This window comes from Cucurbita maxima, unplaced genomic scaffold, assembly GCF_002738345.1.
Source record: "Cucurbita maxima cultivar Rimu unplaced genomic scaffold, Cmax_1.0 Cma_Scf00040, whole genome shotgun sequence".
NCBI classification, from domain to species: domain Eukaryota; kingdom Viridiplantae; phylum Streptophyta; class Magnoliopsida; order Cucurbitales; family Cucurbitaceae; genus Cucurbita; species Cucurbita maxima.
The window spans coordinates 1637588-1650950 of NW_019272056.1; the positions used below are offsets into that span (position 1 = coordinate 1637588).

General features: G+C 35.9%; 2 protein-coding genes across 2 annotated transcripts; one reads left to right on the forward strand and one right to left on the reverse strand.

Moving 5' to 3' along the window:
* Positions 1 to 1387: 1387 nt before the first annotated feature.
* On the reverse strand, positions 1388 to 2359 carry LOC111469395. The gene has a single exon (XM_023114627.1). The coding sequence runs from the start codon at positions 2357 to 2359 to the stop codon at positions 1388 to 1390; it is 972 nt and encodes a 323-aa protein (XP_022970395.1).
* A 3127-nt stretch (positions 2360 to 5486) lies between these two features.
* On the forward strand, positions 5487 to 12392 carry LOC111469396 (berberine bridge enzyme-like 18). Its single transcript, XM_023114629.1, has 3 exons — positions 5487 to 5560; positions 9729 to 10573; positions 11424 to 12392. Exons 1-3 carry the CDS (start codon positions 5487 to 5489, stop codon positions 12200 to 12202), a joined length of 1698 nt encoding a protein of 565 aa, XP_022970397.1. The 3' UTR covers positions 12203 to 12392.
* Positions 12393 to 13363: the final 971 nt, after the last annotated feature.

Below are 13363 nucleotides of genomic sequence, written 5' to 3' on the forward strand. Positions count from 1 at the left end.
GAGACAATGACATTATATAGCCTCCTACTAAACCTAAAAATAAACTAACAAGCCTAAAAATATTAGCAAGACCTTGAGAATAGGTCTTGGTCCTAGAGAATAGGGCTTATGACAGTGTTTAACAACATCGTCTTATGTCATATCATGCACATTACATATCTTTCAACATATCATACTATATCATGCACGTATCATTTCATAAAGCATGTCACAACATGTATTATATCGTCAAACGTATTACACCATAACATGTATCATATCATCAACACATCACATCACATCATAACACATTCATAACATTAACATATCATATCACACAGATATCATAGTTATATCATTTTATAAACATATCATAGTTTTTCATAAACATATCTTAGTCATATAATTTACGAACATTTCACATATACCAAGCATATGACACGTGCAAAATCACGAGCCACGTCTCATCATACAAACATCAACTTCTAACCATGTCGATAGTAAGACTACTTACTTGGTTGGCCTTAACCAAGATTCTATCTAATTCCAAATTTGCTTGCTTTCGTCCTTCGAATTCGTTCTCACTTATGTCAAGCTTCACCTATTTTGAATAAACACTTAATTGCTCGGTAAAAATCTAATTTCATGTTTTCATTTTTTCTAAATTGTTGGTTAGAATATATTTATTGTGTATCAAAAGTTTCTTATATCGGAGAACAAGTTTTCGAGTTGAGTTGAGTTGGATGGATCGAAAGAAACGAAATGAATACTAAGAATGTAATAATGAACTCACGAAATTTAGAGAGAAAAAAATAGCTAAAATAAAAAAATAAAAAAAACCCCGGCACTTGGTTGAAGCCAATGGTCAACTTGTGACGCGCCATTGGAGTGCCTTGTTCGCTTCCATTTTGGCGCTTTTGTTTCAAATTCCAGAGCCTCGTTGAATGCCTGGAGAGCGAGCGATTAGTTGAAAGCCATGGAAATGGATGGTCCGCTAGACTTCGAGTCGGAAGACCCACTTCTCAGTTCCCCTGTTTCTCTCAAGAAGAGGTTTCGTTCTCTCCGAAATCACCCAAATCCTTTATTTCGTGTTTTCTTTTTCAAAATTTTGACATGGGTTTCTCTTTTCATTTCTAATTTCATATGGGTTCTCGTTTCCCTACTGTTTTCCATTCAAATTTGTGAACTGAGACTTGTAAAGCTGTTGCAATTCCAATAGTAGCATATTTATTCTATAAAGAGAGCTGTGCTGGGCTGATGTGAGACTCCTCTCCCAACAATCTTCAACCATCCTCCCCTTGAACAAAGTACATTATAGAGCCTCCTCTCGAACAGCCTCCCTTTAAGATGAGGCTTATATCTTGGCACAGTGCCAGTCTTGAAGCACCAATAGAGTTATATGTATACATCACTTCTTGAAAATGGTAACTTCTTTGTGAACATGTACGCTTTCAACTTCAGGCTGCCGCACATCGTGAGGGTAAAGTTCCACTTCCTCCTTCAAAGAATCCATATCTTCCCTAAACTTCTTGTATATATCCTGTCTATAAAACTCCCTCGTTCTCTTCACCAAAATCAATGATATTGCAGCTCCCAACAGCGACATCTCAGTCAAAAACGTGAAAGAGTTTCTGTAACATTGTTCCCCATGGCATATATACTCTGGTGAATCACTCCATGTCTTCACTTCCTCGTCGTACAGCTTTCCAGCCACTAACACCTTCAGAACATAAGTCCCAATTGGACAAGCCAGTTGCGCAACATTATAAAACATGGCGTAATGTTCAAGACCAAAAAACTCTGAAATCATGGTGATATCCAATAGAACTTGAGACCCAAAAGCAAACCCAATTAAGATTGATGCAATGTAGAGCGAATTATGAAAGGGGAAGGCCACCAACAAGAAACCAATGCACGACACCAAAAGGGTTAGAGTCAGCATCAACGGGCGGGGAAATTTGTATTTCTCGAGCAGGATTTCTGAAACAAACCCAGAGAAGATTCTTCCAAGGAAGTTAAAAATGCTGATGATGGAGACCATTGCATTGACGGATTCAGTGGAGTATCCTTGGGATTCTCCGATTTGGCCGAGGTTGTCCATGGCTGTAAGGCTTGAGCCGGTACCAATTGACATTGCAAGGCATATGAGGAGCATGTCAATGCTGAAAATTCCTTGAAGAATTGTGTAATCATCTCCTCTTTCGGGTTTGTTGAAAATGTTTGAAAGATATGAATTTCTTGAATGTTGTAATGTGGAAGAGGAATATGAAATTATGGAGGCTGATGTTTGGCATTTTTCAAATTTGGTCATTTTGTTAAGATTCCAATGAACCATTTCTTCTCTAATGGCTATGAACAAGGGAAGAATTAGCAAACCCATGATTGCAATCATCACTATTATGTGTGCTGATTGATCAAATTGAACTACTCTTTGAATCATGGTTAACACCATGAGAAACATAGCTAAAATGAGGGTGATGCATAGAAACTGAATGAAAACTCTGAACTCATGTGGGTGTTACACAATTTTGACTTCCTTGATTGAAAAGGCAAAAATCAGAGTAATCAAGGATGGAAACCACGCAATGAACAGAATCAGAGATTTGGTATCATGACCATAAATGGCTAGGTAAATTTGGGACAGTACAGCAACTCCTAGGCCTAAGAAGCCCTTCCAAAGCCCCAATATCACCCCTCTTCTTTCAGGGAAGTTCCTCACACATGTGACTAGCACCACTGTGGAAAGCAAACAAGAATTATTAGCAAATTAGGAGACATTATTTTCAGACGTAATCAAACGACTCTCCACAATTGTATAATATGATATTGTCCATTTTGAACTCTCATGAGTTGGTTTTGCTTTGGGCTTCCCCAAAAGGCTTCAAGAAAAATTAGCCAAGGTGGGATGCCCAAGCCGACAACTAACCAATATTGTTCTTATTGGTCTTTGGGTTTTCCCTTCCAGGCTTTCTCTCAAGGTTTTAAAACGCGTCTACTAGGGAGAGGTTTCCACATCCTTAATAATGTTTTGTTCCCCTCATCAACCAATGTGGGATCTCACAATCCACCACCTTTAGGGGTTAGTGTTCTCGCTGGCACACTGCTCAATGTCTAGCTCTAATACCATGTTAAGAACCACGACTCTCCACAATGGTATGATATTGTTCCTTTTGAGCCTAAGCACCCATGGGTTTGGATTTGGTTTTGCTTTGAGCTTCCCAAGAGGCTTAAAAAAAATTAGCCAACGTGGGACGCCCAAACCGACCACTAACAAATATTGGTGGGTTATTCTTTTCAGACTTCCTCTTAAGGTTTTAAAACGCGTCTACTAGAGAGAGGTTTCCAAATCCTTAAGAATGTTTTGTTCCCCTCTCCAATCAATGTGAGATCTCATAATCCACCACCTTTAAGGGCCCAGCTTCTTCGCTGGCACACCGCTCAATGTCTGACTCTAATACCTTGTTAGAAACCACGACTCTCTGCAATGGTATGATATTGTCCACTTTGAACATAACCTATCATGACTTTGTTTTGGGCTTCCCAAAAAGCCTCCTACATTATAAACTAACGATCATTTCTTAAATTAGTCAATGTGAGACTCCCTCCCAACCATCCTGGATCGAGGTCATAATAGCATTACCTGAATGGGCTAAAATTTGAGAGTTTCCCCCATGGCTATCTAAAAGCAAAAGTACTCAACAGATGGTTGCACAATTTTTCGAACGACGCCTTGCCATATCTTGAAGTAGCCAATGAAGTTAACCCCGGAGCAAATGACGAGAAGGATCCAAGATGGCGCAATTTCAACAAGAAGAACAGAGAAAATGTCGATGTTTGATCCAATATCTTTGTAAAACCCAATCTTGTTGAGTGTTGTTTGGTCACATTTGAGCGTTTCTTTCATGGCTTTGGAGAAATGAGAATACAAATAAAACGAAACGGCGCTTGTCATTACAAGAAACGAAGCAAATAGAGAAAACCACCGCCCACCCAACACTTGGCGAGTGAAGCTGGAGAACTCTGCACTCCCAATTCTACCATGATAGATGGGTATCGTCGATACAACCATCTTCTTATTCAGTGAATGTAAGGAAGGGATTTGTATGATTATTTCACTTCTGCTTTTTCATGTTTATATATTCTATGGGTAACAAATTTAACCATATATTGTTTGACAACTAAAATCAAATTATAACATAAGGCCTATGAACTGTGATGCTCATTAGTGACATCTCTGATGTCTAATTTTAGCAAGGTAAATGATAGGCCAGATGCTTAGCTAGATTTGTGTTAAAATTGGAGAGTTTTGATGAAGTAATTCAATGGTTTTCCGAGCAAATTATTCTTTATCGTATAAGTCCATTACAAGTCATTTCTAGATCCACCGAGGTGAGGTCTCACATTGGTTGGGGAGGGGAACAAAACACCCTTTATAAGGGTGTGGAAACCTTCCCCTCATTTTAAAGCGTTGAGGGGAAGCTTGAAAGGGAAAGCTCAAATAGGACAATATCTGCTAGTGGCGGTCTGGGCCATTACAAATGGTATTAGAGCCAGACATCGGACGATGTGCTAGCCTTCTCATTGTTCCCCAAAGGGGGTAGACACGAGGAGGTGTGTCAGTAAAGACACTAGGCCCCAAAGAGGGTGGATTTGGTACGGTATGCACATTGATTAGAGAAAGGAACGAGTTCCAACGAGGACACTAGACTCCAAATGAGGGTGGATTGTGATGTCTCACATTGGTTGGGGAGGAGAACAAAACACTCTTTTTCAAGGTGTGAGCTTTTAAAAGCTTGAGGAGAAGCCCAAAGAGGACAATATCGGTTAGCTGTGTCTGGGCCGTTACAATCCAGTTCTTGTTAATGGGAGAAAAAACATCAAGAAAAATGACATAAATTTTGTGGTTGTGAATTTTGGACCGTATTTGTTATATCTATTGTGCATCTACGACTAAGTAGAGCCTCTGCTGTTAGATACCTATGAGCTTGATTCAATGAATTGTTTGAGGTATGAATGCATGATGTTTTTAATTATGTATTATTGAAATGAACAATTAGGTGATGAATGCACATTTGTGGATGATTAATCATAATTATGTGTAAGGCACATGCAACCATAACATAGAGAATGAACGGGCGTATGTTATGCATGGATAATGGAATAGTTAACTGTTGCACCAAATCCTCAAATACTGTGGTGTTAGTGGAACCTCATGCATATTGTGTGATCATTTAGTCACGGAGTACTTCCGTAGTCATACATTGTGCAGATGTGTACATTTATGATATTTTATTTGCATTCACTTTCTTTCTACCGGTTTCGGTCACGTGAGTATGCACAAGTGTATAGCCAGACTTAGAGAGTACGGTAATGGTGCTTGCCTAGTTGGTCCATGTGTATGTGTGGGTCATATGTTGATTCTTGAGTTCTATGCACTTAAGTCTCATAATTAATTATTTAATTTTAATAATAGTTTTGTTTATTTCATTTACCATTCGATATTATCAATGGTAGAAAAATTTAAAGCTATTAGTGTGATTTTGAACGGTATGCAGTTGACATATGGGAGAGTCATGGTGAAGTAATAACCTAAAAAATTTATAATATATAGATAAGGTTGTGCCCTATTTTGGTAATATTATTGATGCGACCCGCTTTAAAATTGTTCAAATGATTTGATAAAAAGTATTCATGTCGAGAGATACCATTAGAGGTATCCTATACAATAAGTTTATAAGACGGAACAACAAAATATTTAATCTCTTTATAAATTTGTTAATGGAAAACATTAATATTTCACAAGGAGAATCATGTGCGACTTGATTTTAATTTTAAGTGAGTTATAAATTCGGCTCACGTCTACGATGAAGCCCACACACATACATGCAACACAGAAGCGTTCGAGTGGCTCACAAATGTGCTTCACCAACTCGACCTAGCCCACAGTCACAAGGCGCCTAGCCCAAATGCAAAGGCCGATGTGTGCATGGAGTCACAATCTATGGTTGTGACATTCTCCTCCACTTAACTTAGTCATCGTTCTCGATGACTTACTCGAGGCACAATCATATTGCAGATTGTGACACTTGGCTCTAGACTAGCTCTCCTCTAGCGTGTGGCACATGTAGCTTGAGGACGGCTCAGTGGCTCACGATCTAGGTTCAGTGGCTCATGGCGACTTCAATCGAGACTCATTGATTCATTGAATTAATGAAATATAATAAGTGAAATTGAATTGTGATCGAGTCAAACCTAAAGACGATCAGCCAGGTGAGTTTAGGAGCTTCAAGTTGAGCCTAAAAGATTAAGTGGACTCGTTGTTGGGATGCCTATAGGCTAGTTGGATGAAATGTTGTGTTGCACAATTAACTCGTACTTTGTGGTTGTTTACTACATGCTATTATATTTATATGACTATGCATGCTTTATTTGATGGATCGTGCTTCCATGTAGGTAAATCTCATGACTATAATGATATGCCTGTGTATAATTCCCAAGACACATCCAATGTGTCATAAAATGTGACTAAAATACTATAATTATGTATAATAGCTTGGTAAAGAATATATGTCATGATATTCTTCCGGAAGTATTGTATGTATCATCATACAAAGTCATGAATTTTAGGTGAGACTTCATGCATGTTGTGTGTACATTAACGACTCTCCACAATGGTATGATATTGTCCACTTTGAGCATAAGCTCTCATGGCTTTGCTTTGGGCTTCCCAAAAGGCCTCAGACCAATGGAGAGTGTATTCTTAGATTATAAACCCATGACCAAGGGATTACTTCTCCTCGTACGCTTGTCCAAATATGTAACTATAAGAATGATTTTGGGTTCTATTTGTTTCCATAGTTCAGTTGCACGTGAGTGCATAAGTCTATATGAAGGCCCAGGATTTACGATAATGACTGAATCCATGATATTGTCTATTTTGAGCATAAACTATTGTGCCTTTGTTTTTTATCTTCCCAAAGAGCCTCATACTAACAACAGATATATTGTTTATTACTTATAAATTCATGATCTTTCTCTTAATTAGTGAACGTGAGAATACTTCTTTTAATAATCATCGACAACTAAATTATTCCAAACTAAAACTCAATCATATTACTTCTTTCGAAATTTCGAGAGTGGTGTAATCAAAGTTTTTTATGAAATTGATTTCGATGTTCATCCTCTATCTCGAAAACAATTATTCTCTTAATAACATTAATGATGATAATAATAACTAAATTAATTTGTTTATTAAAGCACATTTACTTAATTTAAAATTTTAAAAGAACATATTAATGTCGTTAATTTCTCAATTATGAACCTAATAATTAAAAATTTTGTCACCAACAATTTTTTTAGTTGCGCTCAGAGAAAAGAAAATAGTTTTTACCAAACTTATTTTTGTTTTTTAAATTAGTTAAAACGTATATATACTTTCGTTCATTCCATATATAATTTGTCAATTTAATGTCATCTCATAAGTTAGTGTATAACATGCAGTACAACACTTTTTATAGCACGATTTCACATCGCATAAACATGTCGACGCGATATTCCATAACGTAACATATCTCGTAATTACATCATAATATAACCTAACAAATTCCATCACATAACATACTCACATCACACAAATAAAATAACAAACATGCATTAAACAATCACAAGACATGGTATGCGAGGGGTCACAGGGCATGTACCGTTTGTATTTCAAACAATAGATCTAACTAAGCCAGTAGAAAAGCCACTTACCTGGTCGGCCTAGGCCGGAGTTACTAATTATTCATGGTACTAGCCTAAATTTGTCCCTCAAAGTCCCGTTCAACCTTAGATCCATCATCTTGATGATATCCGTAAAACAAGACAAGGATTAGCTACCTTGTAGCCCAATTATTGAAAATAAAGAAATATCTTGACATATTTACCCTTTCTTTCCGAAATCACTAATAGTTGGTTTATTTTGATTTTGACCTCTTTTTCGATGACGGATTCGTAGGGTAAACTCATAACACACGACAATCAATTTTGGCATTTATTTGTATAGTTATTACAATTTTTCCTAACACCAAATAGAAAGAAGCAGAAAAAAAAATTGGATAGATGGACATAAAACGAACGAGTTGGAAATTGACTTACCGTGATGGTCTTTTTTCAATGACAATTTCTCTTTATTCCTCTTTCACGAGTTTGTTCTTCGATATCACTGCTCTCGAGGACCTAGCTATGTTTTTTTTGGACATGCCATGAGCCATTAAACTATTAGCCCTATAACGATATTTATGATATAATAAAAATAATAACAAGGGCAATTACTTCCATGTTTAAGTTGGCAATTATTACAAAGTTGCATTATAATGTTATATCATATTGGTGGAATTTAAAGTTTGGTAGCAATCCTTTCAAAATTCTTTCTATTAAATTTTTAAATTTTTTATTCCAACATTTTTTCCTCTAGTTTCCTTTTATGTCAATCATATCATATATCTAATCATGTCAACATATGTCATATCATAATCATATTATTTCTTTGAACGTTTCATATCATATTATGCACATATTATATCATATGTTGTGTCATAACATGTGCTGTATCGTCGATCATACTACATCATAACATATATCATAACATTCACATATTATATCATGAGCATATCGTCAAGCATATCATATCTTAACATGTTGTATGGTACAGATATTATGTCATCACATATATCATCTCATTCACATATAACGAGCATATGACACGTGTGAAGCCACGAGCACATGTCATCATATAGCATACAATTATAACCAAACTAATAGTAAGACCACTACTTGGTTGGCCTAGATTGAAGCTATTACAACTCCTTGATGCTTGATGATACTTGATACTAGTTTAACGATGCTCTATGAAATTTAATTATACTTAAGGAGTCCCACAATCATCAATTAGAATTCTAATGTGGTAATTGGCTCACCTAATTTTACATGAAATAATTTAAACTTACTTATAATATTTTAAACTACTAAGCCTAATTATGCATAAAAACTTACTCCTCATCATTTAAACTAGCTAAGCCTAATTATGCATAAAACCATACTCCTAATAATTTACACTACCTAAGTCTAATTGTGCATAAATAATTTAAACTAGCTAAATGGTAGTCATACTAATCTTAAACGTTTTTGAAAAGTTGAAACTAGAAGGTCGAAGAGTTGAAACTAAAAGAAAAGGGTCTGAGCATATCACACTCAAGCCGCCAAAATGCTGGCCTAGAACTGTAATAAATGCATTCTTCAATTGGCTTCAAATTGTTCAAGTGCGATGCTAAAATGAAGCGAGAGACCTCTCTTTTACATTGGAGGTCAACTCCCCACTTCTCGTCTTAAATAACATGGAAAAATTTTCCTTTTTATTTTTATTTTTTTAGATTATTACACAATATATCACTAACCTCCATTATAAGCTTCAAATATTCTTAATTTTCATAATAAACTTAAGGTGGAGCAAGGTTAGATTTGATTGTGACCCGATTATCGATTGATTGAGTTAGATCCAGCCAAAAAAATATATCAACCAGCAAATTGACTCAAATTTTTGTTTTCTAAAAATTCAACTTAATTCAAACAGAATTATCTCGTGATATGAACCCTCACGCTTAAATATTCTATTAAATTCACATTCCATTCTATTATAAATAAGTAACAACTTGTTTGCTCAAGATCTGCAAGAAGGAAATAGAAATGAAAATTTATTGGAGCAATTTTAGTTTCATCTCTCTTCTTCTTCTATCATTTGCATCATGGGGTTTTGGAAGTGACAATCTTGAAGATTTTCTTCACTGTATTTCTCTTCATTCCTCAAACCGTCATTCAAATTCAACTCTAATTCACACTCCATCTTCTTCCTCTTACCCTTACGTTCTAAATTTCTCGATTCGAAACCTCAGATTCGCCGAATACCATACGCCCAAACCGGTTGCCATCGTCACACCATGGCAAGCTTCCCAAGTCCAAGCCACAGTCATTTGCTGCAAAACTCATGGCCTCCAAATCCGAACTCGCAGTGGCGGCCACGACTTCGAAGGTCGTTCTTACGTCTCTAATATCCCATTTGTGTTGATTGATTTGATCAACCTTAATTCAATTACTATCGACGTTGACGACGAGACTGCATGGGCTCAATCCGGGGCAACCGTGGGCGAATTGTATTACAAAATCGGCGAGAAAAGTCGAACCCTTGCATTTCCGGCCGGGATCACGGCTAGCATTGGGCTTGGTGGGTTCTTCAGCGGCGGTGGGTTAGGGATGCTGGTTAGAAAATATGGTCTGGCCGTGGACAATGTGGTGGATGCATATCTTGTTGATGCAAATGGGAAGCTTCTTGATAGAGATTCAATGGGAGAGGATTTGTTTTGGGCTATTAGAGGTGGTGGTGGAGGAAGCTTTGGGATTGTTTTGGCATGGAAGTTGAAGTTGGTTCGAGTTCCTCCAACGGTTACGTCGTTTGCTGTTCATAAAAGTTGGGACCTCAATGCAGCTAAGCTAATCCATTGGTGGCAATACGTTGCGCTCGAGGTAGATGAAGATCTGTTCATCACCGCTCGGGTGACAGGTTTGAAGTAATACTAGTGTTTATATAATCCGATAACCAAATTAACTTGAATTACCTAACCCAAATTATAAATGTATGGATAAAATTTTTTTAAAAATTGAGAAGTGAGGATTGGTTAAAACATTGACATTGTTTTGGTTGGGTCAACTTAACCCATCTGAAAATAAAGATACAACAAATCCTCCTACTATAATTTTAAAATTATTATGAAAATTAAAAATATTTGACGGTTTCTAACCAATATTAATGTTTAGTTGTGAATTGTGAATATTTGACGAGACTTTAATTATTAATATAATATGCATCGTAGATAAGATTCTTTAAATAATTAAAAAAGAACCTCTACCACTCAACCTAACCCAACTAAATAGAGGGTTGGATTGTGAATTCTATTTGAGTTGGTGGGATCACTAATTTTTCCGAGTTGGTTCAAAAGATTTCTTCAATCCAACTTAACGTGTATACACTTTTACCGAGTAACATTTATCAAATTAATTTTTTTTATCATCCCGAAAAGTTTTTAATTAGTTAAGATGCACTCATAATAATTATATCCAAACATTAAAAAAAAAAAAAAAAAAACCAATTAATTTGGGTTATTTTACATCTTGATTTATTCTTTGTTAGGTCTTTTACTTTCTAAATTTTGTTTGGGTGATTGTTATAAAGAGAAGTTTTGTACCATGTTATGAATGATACTCTGCTGTTAAGAATGGATAACAGAAGCGAGATTGAAATCCAAAAAATATACATGGGATCATAAGTCCTACTTCTATTTCCTATTCTTAATATTGTATCACACCTTCTCATTTTTAACGACTCATTCTTAACTAAATTAAAAATCGTCTAGCTTCAAATTCAAGCAAGGAAGGTGGAAGAATTATGAAGGCTTCATTCTTCTCCTTATTTCTTGGAAAGGCAGCCGAGCTTGTTTCTCTTATGGAGAAGGCTTTCCCAGAGCTGGAGCTCAAGAAAGAAGATTGTCTCGAAATAAGTTGGGTTGAAGCAATGGCCTTTTCAGCAAGTGAGTATGTTTCTCCTGAAAACTTGGAGCTCTTGCTCGATAGAACCTCACTCATCACTGGTAGATACAAAATGAAATCTGATTACGCCACCAAACCCATCTCAGAAACTGCCCTCAATGGCATATGGGAAAGGTTCAAAATTGAAGAACTAGAAACAGTACAGCTCATACTGATCCCTTTCGGAGGTAAAATGAATGAGATTTCTGAAACAGATACCCCCAACCCACATCGAGCTAGCCATCCCATACACATTGGCTACTATGTTACATGGCACCGACCCGATGCTGATTCGAGACACTTGGAATGGACCCGTGAGCTCCATGATTACATGACTCCTTTTGTGTCGAGATCGCCGAGAGCTGCGTATATGAATTACAAAGACCTTGACATTGGAAAAAACAACGAGGACGGGATCCCGACTAGCTATGACGAAGCAAGCGTTTGGGGGTATCGATATTTTGGGATTAATTTTGAAAGGTTAGTGGAAGTGAAGACGAAGGTCGATCCTTTTAACTTCTTCCGGCATGAGCAAAGCATACCACCGGCAGCACCGATGGGAGGAATCCAAGCAAAGATGGCTTCATGCCCGGATGAGTCTTGCTAGACCATGCCTAGTGCAATGCAATATCTCTAGCTAAAGATTACTATGCCTAGAGTATTTTCTTTGGGATAATAATGTAATTTAGTTCAATTTTCTTATGCATCTTTGATAAAATATGGGTTTTATATGTATCATGGTGTAAGATTGGACGTGGTAATGGAAATAAATTAGTAGATGAACGAGTTCACCGTAATGGTCTTATTTGAATCAATGCAAATGACAGTTATCATTAAATTACTTAGTTCCACCAATTCAAGAACCAATGGTAGCTCAGTTTAATTTTTAGGGCTATACATTGAATTCGACAACCCAATTATAGAGGTTGAGTTGGGTTGGATTAATTTTTTTTATGATTTATTTTGGAAGATATATTTTATTTAAAATAACGAATAAAAAAATGGATTCAAGTTGTTACATATTATCGTGTAATCAGGTTGTTAATATTTAATTTGCGATCGTAACTTTTCCCATGTGACGGCGCTTTATGAATTGGGTTAATTATTAATTACATTAAAAGCGCTCTTCCACCCTATGTCGTATTAAAAAATCATAAAAATCTTGAGAGTAAAAAATTACGTTATTTTGACTCAAAATATATTGCTTTGAATAATAACCAATTAGATATATATTTGAGTAATTTTAAACCATATTATTTTTATTTTACGATCTTTTTTGTGTAATTTTTATTTTTGTGTTTGTTGGTAAGCGACTATGAATGTATTTTAGGATGCTAAATATTAATGTTTTTTTCAAAAGTTATCTAAAAATGTTTTGACGGTTCTGGTGTCTACTGAAGCTTTTGAATTAACGTTTGTTTAGTACCATAGGGGGATTCTTTATTATTTTAGGAGTTCTTTGATCCCGTAAAAAAGAACTCCTATAGTGTAGACACAACATTCGATGAATAGAAAATTAGTTTTATGAGATCTTTCTCTACCTTATAAAGATTTTGTTTTAAAACCCACACGCATAGTTCTAAGTTCTAACTCCATTATTTTTTTAATTTCAACATCTATTATTGTATTTAGTAATCAACCACTGAGGAAGTGTCTATATCTAGTTTTTTTAGTTCTATGACAATGTTGAACTATGTTATGATACCATGTTACAATTCTTCTCTGCTGTTCTTTAGAAGAATTTATTATTTATTTTTTCGAATGAATA

What these genes read in the sequence shown, in the direction of transcription:
- LOC111469396 (XM_023114629.1), top strand. Translation starts at nt 5,487, where the DNA reads ATGGTAGAAAAATTTAAAGCTATTAGTGTGATTTTGAACGGTATGCAG. An exon ending in TATGGGAGAGTCATGGTGAA is followed by an intron (nt 5,561 to 9,728) that starts GTAATAACCTAA and finishes GAGCAATTTTAG; the next exon opens with TTTCATCTCTCTTCTTCTTC. An exon ending in CATCACCGCTCGGGTGACAG is followed by an intron (nt 10,574 to 11,423) that starts GTTTGAAGTAAT and finishes AAAATCGTCTAG; the next exon opens with CTTCAAATTCAAGCAAGGAA.
- LOC111469395 (XM_023114627.1), bottom strand. Translation starts at nt 2,359, where the DNA reads ATGGGTTTGCTAATTCTTCCCTTGTTCATAGCCATTAGAGAAGAAATG.